This window comes from Pleurodeles waltl, chromosome 2_2, assembly GCF_031143425.1.
Source record: "Pleurodeles waltl isolate 20211129_DDA chromosome 2_2, aPleWal1.hap1.20221129, whole genome shotgun sequence".
In the NCBI taxonomy this organism is placed as follows: Eukaryota; Metazoa; Chordata; class Amphibia; order Caudata; family Salamandridae; genus Pleurodeles; species Pleurodeles waltl.
In genome coordinates this window covers 507,809,408-507,823,774 of record NC_090439.1, presented here as the reverse complement: position 1 = coordinate 507,823,774, position 14,367 = coordinate 507,809,408, and the positions used below count along the sequence as shown (strand labels likewise).

Below are 14,367 nucleotides of genomic sequence, written 5' to 3'. Positions count from 1 at the left end.
TATGGAAATACGCGTCTTTTAGATCTAACGTTGTCATGTAGTCTTGCTGTTTCAGTAGTGGTATTACGTCTTGTAACGTGACCATGTGAAAGTGGTCTGATTTGATGTAGGTGTTTAGTGTTCTGAGATCTAATATTGGTCTCAGAGTTTTGTCCTTTTTTGGTATTAGAAAGTACAGTGAGTAAATTCCTGTGTTCTTTTGTGTTTTTGGTACTAATTCTATTGCGTCTTTTTGCAGTAATGCTTGAACTTCTAGTCCTAGAAGGTCTATATGCTGTTTTGACATATTGTGTGTTTTTGGTGGGACATTTGGAGGGAGTTGGAGAAATTCTATGCAATAACCATGTTGGATAATTGCTAAGACCCAAGTGTCTGTTGTTATTTCTTCCCATGATTTGTGGAACTGGCTTAGTCTTCCCCCCACTGGTGTTGTGTGAAGGGGTTGTGTGACCTGTGAGTCACTGTTTATTTGGAGGGGTTTTTGGACCTTGAAACTTTCCCCGGTTTCTTGGGAATTGGCCCCCTTTGTATTGGCCCCGAAAGCCACCCCTTTGATATTGTCCCTGGTAGGGAGGTGGTCTTGGTTGTGAGGTGCTGGCTTCTGTGGCTTGACCTCGAAACCCTCCTCTGAAAGTAGTTTTGCGAAATGTGCCAAATGTGCCTCTGCCCTGCGGGGAATAGAGTGCGCCCATGGCTTTAGCTGTGTCAGTGTCCTTTTTTAATTTTTCAATTGCAGTGTCCACTTCTGGGCCAAACAATTGCTGTTCATTGAACGGCATATTGAGCACTGCCTGTTGTATCTCAGGTTTGAAGCCGGATGTGCGCAACCATGCCTCCTTATTGTTACAGCTGTATCTGCTGCATCCATAGAAGAACGGATTTGGTTGTTGGATATATTCTGTCCCTCTTCAACCACTTGTTTTGCCCGTTTCTGGAATTCTTTGGGGAGGTGCTCGATGAGATGCTGCATCTCGTCCCAATGGGCTCTGTCATATCGCGCTAGGAGTGCTTGCGAGTTGGCGATGCGCCATTGATTTGCAGCTTGTGCTGCAACCCTTTTCCCCGCTGCATCAAACTTGCGGCTCTCCTTGTCAGGAGGTGGTGCGTCGCCTGATGTGTGCGAGTTGGCTCTTTTACGAGCTGCTCCTACGACAACTGAATCTGGTGTCAGTTGTGATGTAATAAAAGCAGGGTCTGTGGGCGGTGCCTTGTATTTCTTCTCCACCCTTGGAGTTATTGCTCTGCTTTTAACTGGCTCCTTAAAAATTTGTTTAGCGTGCCTTAGCATTCCCGGGAGCATAGGAAGGCTTTGATAATTGCTATGGGTGGAGGACAGGGTGTTAAAGAGGAAGTCATCCTCGATAGGCTCTGAATGTAGCGATACATTATGAAACTCTGCTGCCCTAGCTACCACCTGTGCATATGCTGTACTGTCCTCAGGTGGTGAGGGCTTAGTGGGGTACGACTCAGGGCTATTGTCCGATACTGGAGCGTCATAGAGATCCCATGCATCCTGATCATCTTGGCTCATGGTGGTATGTGCTGGTGATTGTGGCGGAGTCTGTGCTGGCGATATATGAGTTGCCGGTGGTGGAGAGGGTGGTGGAGTTACCTTCTTTACCACTCTTGCTTGTGGTGTCTTTTCTTGTTGTTGGAAATCTAGTTTCCTTTTTCTTCTGATTGGGGGAAGAGTGCTGATCTTCCCTGTACCACTTTGTATAAAGATCCGCTTTTGCGTGTGATCTACATCTGTTGTTTGTAATTCCTCCTCAAATCTGTGTCTTTGTAGTTGGGAGGACAGTGATTGTTCCTCTGAGTAGGAACTGGCTTTCGGTTCGGTTGCTGGGCGTTTTTGCACCGAAACCGTGTCTTTTGTTGTTTTCGGCTCCGACAAGATCTTTCTCTTTTTCGGTGTCGTACCCTCTCGGTGTCGACCATCTTCGGTGCCGCTATCTCTGTGCTGAGCAGCTTCGGTGCCGCTGTCTCTGTGCCGAGCAGCTTCGGTGCCGCTGTCTCTGTGTCGACCCTTTTGTGCGGCACTTTCTCGGTCCCGAGATTGCTGCGTGCCTGTGTCTCGACCTGAGTCGGACGATCTCGGCACCAGCTCGCCCTTTTTCGGTGCCGATGGACGGTCACCTACTTTATGGGTTGAGCCATGGCCTGTTGGCAGTGGCGTCCCCTGGGCTTTGTCTGTTTTTTCGTGTGTTCTTTCTTTTGACGTCTTACTCACGGTTGGTTGCTCGTCGACGTCGAATTCTTCGGATTCCGAATCGCGGATGGAGAAAGTTTCTTCTTCTTTTTCCTCCTCGAACCCTTGTTGTCCTGTCGGCGTGGAAGCCATCTGTAACCTCCTGGCTCTTCGGTCCCTGAGCGTTTTTCTCAACTGAAACGCGCGACAGGCCTCACACGACTCTTCCTTGTGCTCGGGGGACAGGCACAAGTTACAGACCAAATGTTGGTCTGTATAAGGATATTTACTGTGGCATTTAGGACAGAATCGGAACGGGGTCCGCTCCATCAGTCTCGATGTTGCACGCGGTCGGGCCGACCAGGCCCCGATGGGGGATCGAAAATACCCCGAAGGGTTACCGGAGCTCTTTAAGGCTCGGTGTCGATTTGCCCTAACTATCCCGATACCGAACGAAACAATACCGACAAATTTTCCGTTGATTCTGACTAACTTTCCGACCCGAAACACGGAGCGAAAAGGAACACGTCCGAACCCGATGGCGGAAAAAAAACAATCTAAGATGGAGTCGACGCCCATGCGCAATGGAACCAAAGTGGGAGGAGTCCCTCGGTCTCGTGACTCGAAAAGACTTCTTCGAAGAAAAACAACTTGTAACACTCCGACCCAACACCAGACGGTGGACTATGCACAGCATGTGTATCTGCAGCTACACATGCCACCGAACATAAGATTATGCAAGAACCAAAAGAGACTGCAAGACACAAACAATGGATTCCTGGACCTGAAGACCTGTGGAAGAAGGGGACCCAAGTTCAAGAAGCAGTGAAGAGTCCAGGAAGAACAGGGGCCCCTGCTAACCCGGATGAAGGTGCAAAATAAGAACCACCGGTGAAAAACAACAGTCAGTACTGCACCCAAGAAGACAGATGCAGGTTCCTGGTTGGTGTAGAAGATGTCCCATGCTGGATGGATGATTGCAGTCGGCTATGCGTCATGGGATTACGCCAACAAGCATTGGGACACACAACGCATGAGGTTAGCTGAAAACATTGCTCCCCGTGACCAGGAGGGACCTGGTGGACTCGACCCTGGAGGGGGAACCAGACGGGGCTCTCAGCAACTCAGAGAGCCCTCAGAAGACCAGGCAGCGCACACATGAGTCCCACAGTACGGGGACAAAGAAGGTGCAAAAGGAGGCCCACACAGCACTACACAAAGGGATCCCACACCACCGGAGAACCACTCAGGAAGCTGTGCGTCGCAGGAAGGAGTGCTGGGGGCCAGAGCTGCACGGTGCACAAAGAACTTTGTGTAAAGATGCCAATAAGCCTTGGCAACTGCAAAACACGCGGAGCATGGGGGTACTGTCTAGCTTGGGGAGGCAAACTCTTACCTCCACCAAAGTTGGACCGTAGGATGTCAGGACCACTTCAGTCCACCACCCGTGATGCTGGATCCACGTACTTTGTCAGGAGAGGGGACCCAAGCCACTGGTCGTCGCTGCAGAGTGGTGTCTGCTGAAGCAGGGAAGTGACTCCTTCACTTAAAGGGAGTTTCCTTTGTTCTTCTGGTGCAGGCTGAAGACAGGCAGTCCTCGGAGGATGCACAACCTGGAAACAGTTGCAGTTGCTGGCAGGAGCTGAAGATACAATGTTGCAGAAGTCATCTTTGCTTCGTTTTTGCAGTTTGTTGAGTTCCTGGGGGGTCCAGATGCAGTTTCTTTGGAGAAGGTGAAGTAAATGATGCAGAGGATTCCTGCTGGAGTCTTGCAATCTGAATCTGAAGAACCACCCAAAGGAGAGCCCCTAAATAGCCCTGAAAGGGGGATTGGTCAGCTAAACAGGTAAGCATCTATCAGGGGTGGGCTCTGATGTCACCTGCTGGCACTGTCCACTCAGATACTACCAGAGTTCCCTGCCAACTTGGAATCCAAGATGGCAAAACCCAGGGACCCTCTAGAGGAGCTCTGAGCACTACCCCTGGGGGTGGTGATGGACAGGGAAGTGGTAATTTCCCTTTCCTTTGTCCAGTTTTGCACCAGATCGGGGCCTGGGGGTCCTTGAACCGGTGTGACTGGATTATGCAAGGAGGGCACCAAATGTGTCCTTCAAAGCATTTCCAGTGGGCTGGGGAGGCTACCCTCCCAAGCCTGAAACACCCCTTTCCTAAAGGAAATGCTTTGTTCTGCCTTCCTGGGCTCGAGCTGCTTAAGCAACAGGAGGGCGGAAACCTGGCTGAGAGGTGGCAGCAGCTGGGGCTGCCTGGAAAACATCAGAAGGCTGTAATGGCAGTACTGGGGGACCTCTACGGAGCCCCCAGAGAGCATGTAATCATGAAACCAATGCTTGCAAAAGCCTTGGGGTATGATTCCAACATGTTTGATACCAAACATGACTATGTTCTGAGTTACCATTATGTAGCTGGACATATGTAGTGACCTATGTCCAGTACACATGTAAAATGGCGTCCATGTACCCACGGTCATGGGGGCACCTTTGCTAGTGCAGGGGTGCCCTCACACATAGGTACTCTGCACCCTGCCCTCAGGGCTGGAGGGCATGCTATGGGGTGACTTATCAGTGACCTGATGCAGTGTAAATGGCAGTGAAAGGGTGCATGCACCTTTTACGCAGGCTGCAATGGCAGTCCTGCAGAACCCTTTGCCTGGTCTCCCTATGGGTGGCAAAAGACATGCTGCAGCCCATAGGGACCCCCTGGAGCCCCAATGCCCTGGGTACCTAGGGACCATATACTAGGGACTTATAAGGGGGCAACAGTATGCCGATAGTGGCTGAAATATTACGTTACCAGTATGCAATAACCATAATTTAAGGGAGAAAGCATAACTACTGGGGTCATGATTAGCAGGATCTCAGTAGAAACAGTCAAACACACTGACAAGCAGGCCAAAAATGGGGGTAACTATGCTAGAAAGAGGCTACTTTCTTGCACTCTTTGACCAGTTTTCAAGTTCACAGCCAGGTAGTCAGACAAGTAAGTGGTCTCGAAAAAGGAGTGTTGCAGACATGAGAAGTGCACTGCCTCTCAGTATTTATGAGACCCTGGTTGAATACTGTGTATCAAATATGGAAGCACAACAAGATAAAATTTGACTAGAACTTAATCCTGGATTCCCTGGATTAACTATCTATCCAGTTTATTGTTAATCTGTCAACAGCTAGCGGACTGACTTGCTCGGAAAAGTATTGGAGTTTTGGAGGGGTGGGGGGAATATATGTTATCATTTTAATTTACTATGTTGTATTCGTTTGCCCCTGGTTACTTAGGTTCCAGCATGGTCAGATATTACTGAGCTTCAATTGTAACAATTGGACTGGTTTCCACTAATGGCCTACGGTAACACTACTGCATCGTAAACTGAGATGACCAACTACTCCTTTTTTTCTCCACAAAAACCTAGGCATTACATTCTTATATTAATATTTGTAAAATCTGCGAAATTTCCTACATGCTAGTTCGATTCTTCTGAAGTAAAATTTATCTCCAAAATGTTTGTTACCTTTCATCACTCTTAATATATGGTTCCACAAATGCTCTTTGTTTTGTTGTATCTCTCTTCTCTTCATGTTCTGTAAATTAAAACAAAACGAACACAACTGCAAAAGTTAAATCTGCTTACAAAGTGTAATGACTGACATAGAAATATAAAAAAAGCTTAACATAAACGTAGTGCTGAGAATATTACAACTGGTTCCTGATAATTCAAAAGTAGGTACAACTTCATTTGCATTATACTCAAAATAAACAGTCAGCCATTGTGCTTAGGTTTTCAGGTTCAGTATTAGATTCATAATTTCCCATGACATATTTCCACTATTAAGGGGTTATGTGAACTAAATATGCCTAATGAAAAGGAGTGCACTTCAAAGTCTGCAATTTATCAGAAAAGAGAAACAATGGTGTTGGCCCATGCTAAATTATTGCTGTAAATGGCAGATGCCTAATGTATAAGGGAGTACCCATCCCTACGGACCTCCCTGTCCAGGCAGTAGTATTTGGTAAACGTGTGCAGAGAAGCCTACATTACCGCCTGACAGATGTCAAGGACTGGAACTCCACGTGCTAACACAGTGGTTGCAGCTTTAGCTCAGGAAGAATGAGCGCGCAAACCCTAAGGGGGTTGCTTTTTGGCCAGTGAATAGCAAATCTTAATGCAGTGGAACTATCTTCGCACCCACATACGCTACAAAGAAGTTGGTTATCCATCCGGAATTCTTTTGTACGATCAAGGCAGAACGCCAATGCTCTTGCGGTCCAGGCAGTGGAGTCTTTTCTCTTCCTTAGAATGATGTGGGGAACGTAAAAGTAGGCAAGGTGGTGGACTGGCCTACATGAAAGGGCATAACCACTTTTGGCAGAAAATAAGCTATTGCGAATCACCACTTTGTCAGGATAAATAGCAAAGTGGGGCAGGTTAGTTGACAATGCCTGCAGTTCACTCACCCTGTGGGCAGATGTGATCGCCACAAGGAAGGCAGTTTTCAACATAAGAACCCTGAGTGGGCAAGTGGAGCAGCTCAAAAGAAACATACGTCAGAAAGGTCAAAACGAAATTTAGATCTCATTGTGACATAATGAATGGGGATGAAGGAAAAGATGTGTAAGACCTTTGAGGAAACAATGTACAATAGGAGACAAACCACAAAGGTTGATCAGGCAACCTTAAGAAAGCAGAAATAGCAGACAAATACCCATTAAGAGTGCCCAAAGCACAGCCCTGCTGGGTAAGGGAAAGAATAAACAGGAACAATAGAGAGAGGAGCAGAAAGGAGGACGACAAACTTGTCTGTGCACCATGCCACAAACTTCTTCTAACGACAGACGCATACCATTTTGGTGTAGGGACCCTGCCTTCCAAGATTACGTTACAGACCTCGGGAGCAAGGTCAAAAGCTGTCAACTGCTACTGCTCAACCTCCAGGCACGTAGATAAAATCTACAGGATCAGGTGCCGAACACTCCCCTGTTGCTGCGACAGAGCCTCCCGAAGGACAGTGTGATCGAAGGATCGATGGACATGCTCAGTAGCTTAGGATACCAAACTCTCAGTGCCCATTCCGGAGCCACAAGGATTACTTTCTGATTTTCTTGAGAACTCTGGATTGGAGTGGTATGGGCGGAAAGGCGTGCAGGAGGCCTGAACTCCACTCAAGACAAAAAGCCTCTCCAGGTGATTACCACCTTGGAAACTTCAATGCGCAAAACTGTTGACACTGCGCGTTCTCTGGGGAGGCAAACAGAGCTAACCAAGACTCTCCCCACTGCTGAAAGAAGCCTGGGGCCACATCCGGATGGAGACGCCATTTGTTATCTGCTAAGCATTGTATACTTAGTTTGTCGGCTTTGGCGCTCAGAGAGCCTGCACGATATTGAACCACCAGAGTTATGCTCTGCTGTTCCAGTCATGTCCAGAGGTGTAGAGGCTCTTGACAAGACCTCAATAACCCCACCCACCCTGCTTTTTTGCAGTACCACATGGCAGTGCTGTTGTCCGTGAACACCTGCACCATCTTTTCCTTGAAAGAGGGAAGAAAAGCCTTTAATGCCAGGCAGATGGCATGGAGCTCCAACAGTCTGGTGTGGAGGCCAGTTTCCGCCGGAGACCAGATGGCTCTGATCTCCATGTCCCCCGGGTGGCCACCCAACCCAGGAGTGATGCACCTGTCACTACTGTCAGAGCTGGATGAGGAAGGGAGAGGGTTCCGTCTCTGATCCAATCGCTGTTCATTAACCACCACTGCAGGTCTTTTTGAGTTCCCTCTGAGATCTGGCCCTTGTCAGATAGATTCCCCTAATGCTGCATCCACTGGAACTTCAGGTCCCACTGCAGAGCCTGCATAGGCTATCTCATACGTCACCAGCAGGATGCAGGAGGCCATGAGGCCTAGCAGCCTCAGATTCATTCTAATGGAAATCCAGGACAGAGGCTGAAACATTGTTAACAGCCTGAATATCCTGGACTTGCCGCTCTAGAGGATAGGCCCAAAACGGCACTGTGTCCAGAACAGCTCTGATAAAAGGGAGCATCTGAGAGGGAGTCAGGTGTGACTTCAGCATGTTTATAGTGAACTTCAGCGAATGCAGGAGGTCTGGCGTAGTCTGGAGGTGGGAGATGACAGCCTGGGGCGAGCCCGTCTTCAACAACCAGTCGTCAAGATAGAGGAAGACTGAAACCAGATGAACTGCAACCACCACCATCACTAGAGGGGCACTGGTAAGGCAAAAAGGGAGCACAGTGAACTGAAAGTGCTCATTGGCTACCATGAACAGCAGTAACATCTGTTGCCAGGCAGGACAGGGATATGAAAATAAGCGTCCTGCAAGTTCAATGCTACCATCCAGTCTCCTGGGTACAGGGCAGATAGAACCTGCGACAATGTGAATATCTTGAACTTCTCCTTGAGGAAGAGATTAAGGGACCGAAGGTTCAGGATAGGGCGAAAACCCGTGTCCTTTTGGGGAACTGGAAAGTAGTGGGAATAGCAACCACAGCCTACTTCTGCCACTGGAACCCTCTCAAAGGCTCCCTTGGCAAAGAGAGCTGTAACCTCCTTGCCGAGAAGGTATAAATGATCCTCTGTCACCTGATTGTAGGATGGTGGCTTGGATAAAGGGGTAATCTGGAAGGGGAGGGAGTAGCCCCTTTGAACTATCTGCAAAACTCACCTGTCTGACATAATGGAATGCCAGCAAAGCAGGTGATGGCAAGTCCTGCTGCCAACTGGCCCAAGGTGAGGGGTGGAAGTCAGACTAGGAAGGTTTAGTGGCTGCTGTAGGGGGGTGAGGAGAGGGGGCGGGGAGTGCGACTGACCAGACTTGCTGGACACCTGACCCACAATGTCTGTGGGTCCCACGCCCTCATCTACACAGAGGCTGGACATCATGCGCGGCAGACTGAGGGGGATGTGGGGCCCAAGGACCTTGCCATAGCCAGAGAATCCTTGAATCGCTTGACTACCGAGGCTGCCTTGACTCCGAAGAGATGGATGCCATCAAAGGGCATGACCATCAAAGAAGCCTGGACATCCCCTGAAACACCAGATGTCCTCAGCCAGGCATGGAGCCTCAGGGCCACAGTCAGTGAAACCTCCATAGCTAGAGAGTCGGTCGTGTCTAGTCCACAATGGATTGTGAACTTTGTTACGTCACTCCCTTCGGCAACAGCCTGAGAGTACAGTCTGGGCCTCCTCCGGGACCTGTTACAGCACTTGCGCAAAACCGTGTCACACAGAGTGTGGGAATAACAGCACAAAAGGTATGTGGTGATCACAGACTGCAATCCAAGCTGGCAGAAGAAAACATCTCCTTCATAAGTGAGTCTAGCCTTTTGGATTCCCTGTCCGGGAGGGCGTAAGGGAAGGCACCCTGGGAGGTAGAGGCTTGGACCACCAAGCTCGCAGGGGGCAGTGCTGCATCAAGAAACTAGGGTATCCAGGCACGGGGCAATGGTGGCGGGCAATTGTCCTGTTCACAGGAGCCCGTGTGCAGTGTTTGGACAGGTACCCAGTAGGTCGTCCGTGAGTACATCATAGAACAGGAGCAGAGGTTCTGAGGTGTAAGCTCCTGGTTGCAGGAACTCTGTCTCGACAGCCACAAAGGGCAGATGAAGGTCCAGTACCTCAGCTGCCCTCCTCACCACCATAACGCAAGAATCTCCCTCCTCCATAGCAACGGTATGTGGAGAGAGCATTCCAGTATCTGGAGAAGTATCCAGTCCGCTGGCTTCACCAAAGTCTTCAAGCCAGTCCATTTCTTCTTGGGGCTGGTATTCTTAAGGGTCCCGCAACCCCTCCAATTCATCACTGAAGCCTAGCCTATAGGAAAAGGGCTCAGGATCCAATCTAGGAGGCAAAGCTCCTGGTGACGCTGGAGTTGTACGATGCCCATCGGCCTCCGTGTCGGCGAGTACAATGGGGATATTTCTGCCCATGGGCACAGGTGGTGCCAAGAGCGCTGGTGTTGGAACTGGCGTTGCGGGAAGGTTGAAGTTGTACAACCGGCACAGGTCCGGATCCAGGACTGGATCCCTGGGAGCCCCTCAGTGCCGAGGCCAAAGCCACCAGCATGGAACTCAAACGGGAGTTGGGCTGCTCAAAAAGAGGTGATGGTCTCATAGAACTCTCTGAGTTGGGCAGGCATCGTTCCAGCTCCCGGAAACTCAGAATGGCGTGGAGTCGGCCCAGGTGCAGGTTCTGCAGAAAGAGGCCTAGAGCACAGACACTCCCCTTCATGTCGTCGGACGAGGAGAAGTTGAACAGCGCTTTGACTTCTTAGATTTTTTCTTGTGCCTAGACTTACTTGATCATTTCGAGCACTATGAGTGAGACGACAGTAGCTTTGGACTCAGTGACAGATTCTGGAACCTTCCTCTTGACCAGGATCTCCACTTGCGGAGTCAAGTGCCGGGCCGCCATCAGCTTCAGGGACCGCTCCCTCAAAGTCTTTGGATGCATGCCCCGGCACTTGAAGCACGACTCTGGGTCGTTGTCGTGCTTCAGGCACTAAAGACAAACGAGTTGTGGAGCCATCAAGGACATCGCCCGATGACAGATCACACAGGGCTTGAATCCTGTCTTTTTAGATGACATCCTTGATGCACCAGGAGTGAAATTTGGAAAACATTGGACAAAGTGGAAAAATGCCAGTCAAAAAACAACTGAGGAGTATCTCTCTTCAGATCAGCGCTTCCCTGACACGGAAAGAAAAGAATTGACGTTAGAGTGCAGGGTTGGTGACTATATAGGACCTGCAACGTTATATCCGGTTTGGATAAAGCCAACGATGGACATGTAGCAGATTGACGCCACTTAAAGGTGCACAGGGCTACTGCTCACGAAAATCTTCCGGATCCAGTCTGACGCCTGGGGAGAATTCAGAGGTAAGAAATCTACTGCTAGAAGTCTATCAGATGTCAATTTTTCTGCTCCCCTCTGTCTCATGATAAGAAACCTGAAGAAGCTTTGAGATGACATCTCAATTAAAGGCGCAGTAACCTGGTCCCAAAGGATTTTTTTCCAACTTGTGTAACAGGGCATGGGCAGAGGGGTCTATTATGTAGCCTGCCACGGCTGGGAGTTAGGGTAAGAAGCGCTGAAACAAAGCTCCTCACAATACAGATAAGGACCTTAGGCATGGAGGCAAACATCACAGGTATCTTGTACCATTTTATGCTAAGAGATGAACTGCAGAAATACACCTATGACTCTACCTTGTTACCAGAACACTTTAAATGGAAACCCGGGTTGGAGAAGAGAGGCTACAAACATCAACTGTTAGAGCATCACTTCGAAGTGGTTCTGCTGTTCCAACTTGTGCTTAAAAAGTTAGGTCAATTACATAGGCCTCTGATTACAAAATATGTGGACTGAAAAGTGCACTTGTGAGCATTTGAGAAGAGGGCTTGATCTCGCGTGGCAGAAGTCGAGCGCTTTGCATGACATCGACCTTGTTACATAGTTAATTGCACTTTTGCCGGTAGGTTTCACCATAAGTGAACTGTAGCAGCACGATTGCGCTCTTTTTTCCCATTTAATGTGGCAAGAAAAGCCTGGTTGGGAGTTTGCAACTGCTAATAGCTCTAACTCTGAGAAATGCTTGTTTTTATTTACCGATCCCAACTGGACTGGCAGACAATTTGCTGCCTAACTGTTCAATAAATAAATACAATTTATAAATATAGAATAATATATATTTATATATACATAATTATATAGTGGGGAGGTGAGCAGCAGAGAAGCAGGTTAGAGGAGCAAGAAGGGGGGCTGCTGGTGTGTGGGATAAAGTAAAAATAGAAGGTGAGGGATGAGGGGAAAAGCAGCACATCAGTGCGAGAGACCAACACAGAGGTTTGAGAGAAGCACATAGACAGCACTATGGGGTGAGTGGAGATGTACACAAGTAAAGAGCAAAATGTAGCTCAGGGGAGAAGTACAGGAATTAAAGAGAGCATCAAGGTGTACGGGAACCAGGGCTGGTAAGAAGCACACGAAAGAGACACCTTGAATACACTTACACTCTCATGGAGTACTTAACCAAAAATAAAACATTAGTTTCCTAAAAGTGAGTTGCGGGAGGGTACAAGTTAGCTAATGAAGGGGGGTGTGGCCAACATGGCGACCATAGCGGCAGCATAATCTGTAGCTCCGCTCCCGGCCAATACAATTATCCTGGTGACGGCGCCTCCAGACCCCTCTGGGACAGGCGCCTTTCTCCTTGCCACCTGGGACCCCCAAGAGAAGCTGCGGGCCCTATTCCAGCGTAGCAGTCGTCCGTCTACACAAACGGCAGCCGGCGTGGAGGAGAGGCCAGACCTGCGGCCCGCGACCAGGATGGGTGCCGATTGGGGCCGGAGCCTGACATCGCCAAAGCAGAGACACCAGGGCGCTAAGCCCCACTCCTATGAGGCCACAAGTAAGGGGGCCGGGGATGGGAACTCCGGCCTGGTAGGACTCAGGCGCCCGCGCGGGTCAGGCGCCGGCTGATGGGGCACGACCCGAGAATCTCCGGCAGCACGAATCGAGCCGCAGCGCGAACAAAGAAGCCTGGTTCCTGCTCTAAAACGGAGGGAACCATGGTAACTGAGGCCCCGAACAAACACTGCTGCAGCTGCATTATGTTCTCCCGCTAACACAATTGCCCCTCTTATACGCAACTGCCTCCAACCAGCCACGGCAGCTGAGCAAGACTGCAGACTTACACATCCTCTCTCCCGCAGCCTCCCGGTGCCCTGACTGAATGGCGGGCCCGGGAGAGATCAGGGCATTGGGACCAAAGACCCCCGTTGTGGACCCAAGTAACAGGCGCTACGTCTGCGCTGTACTAGACCCATAAAACTGGGTTGAGTACAGATATTCATACAACACAACGCAGGGAGGTGAACTGGACCCTGCCCCTATCAAAGCCTGGACGAGACAGCAGAGAGGCGGACATGGGGGCAACACGAGGGATCGTGAGCTGGGCTGGACTGTATGACAACGCGAACCACGAGCCCTGCATCACGATTAGCAAACGGCTACCTCTGACTCCACTGGGCATACTGATCATGCTCGCACCGCAGCGTGGGCCTGTGTTTATCTTCCATCGCCACAAGACAGAAGTCCAACCAGTATAGCACAACAGCATCCTAGACACTTCGACTAGCCTTAGACACATACGGCTAGGCGCACGACACCTTAAGCCTCCCACTGCCGCGGACATCAAATGGGCAAGCAGAAAACCCCAAGAGCACCCCCGGGGACCATGGAATCAAATGTTACCCCTCCCGTTGACCACGCCGAGACGCGTCAAGCACTGTAGAAAATGGAACTCACTCTACAGGTCCATACAGCACAGTTTGAAAAGGTATTACAATCCATCCTGGATACCAAGACTACTTTGGAAGCCAAAATAGGATCCGTCGCAGCAGACGTCAGCATACTGCGAGCAGACCAGCATGCACTGTCAGATCGCGTGACAGAACTGGAAAAGGACACCTCAACCCTGAAGGAATTACAAACACAAATCAATCACCTGTCAGCGGAAGTAGATGACCTAAAGCGCAGAGCTGAGGATGCAGAGGGAAAGTCACGGCGCAACAACATCCGACTAGTGGGGTTCCCAGAACGAGTCGAAGGCCCCAGCACAGAACTATTTGTAGAACAATGGCTCACAGAGACGATTCTAAAAGACAAAGTCCTGAAGCTCTTCTCAATAGAACGCGCCCACAGAATACCAGGCAGACCCCCTCCACCTGGAACACAACCCCGCCCTCTGATAGCAAGGGTCCTCAATTACCGGGACAGAGACCTCATCTTGCAGCTATTCCGCAAAACAGGACCTATAAGCTTTGAAAACGCAACGATCACAGCCTACCCAGACTTCACTACGGAAGTGCAGAGGAAAAGTAGTTCTTTCTACCGAGTCAAGGAACGCCTCCGCGAGCACAACATCAAGTACGCGCTGTTGTTCCCGGCCAGGCTCAGCGTGCAAGATGACTCCTGAGTCCTTTTCTTCACCACACCGGAAGACGCCTGGACCTGGCTGCATGCCAAGGGCCTGGCCGGTTCGACGGACGTTGAAAACCCAGAGGAAAGATGGTCTCCCCCAAAGGCAAAACGCAGGCAACGCAAAAAAAAAGGCACTAAACCCACACCCGAGCAATCTTTAGTGGAGCGCTC

General features: G+C 49.8%; 1 protein-coding gene across 4 annotated transcripts in view; it reads right to left on the bottom strand.

The window, feature by feature from the left end:
* Positions 1-14,367, bottom strand: part of RBBP8 (RB binding protein 8, endonuclease) — a 382,091-nt gene that overhangs the window by 37,242 nt on the left and 330,482 nt on the right. For all 4 annotated transcript variants that reach the window (XM_069220014.1, XM_069220013.1, XM_069220015.1 and 1 more), the window contains one exon: positions 5,712-5,781. In XM_069220014.1, the coding sequence (XP_069076115.1) occupies positions 5,712-5,781 (70 nt within the window). The remainder of the gene's footprint in view (positions 1-5,711; positions 5,782-14,367) is intronic.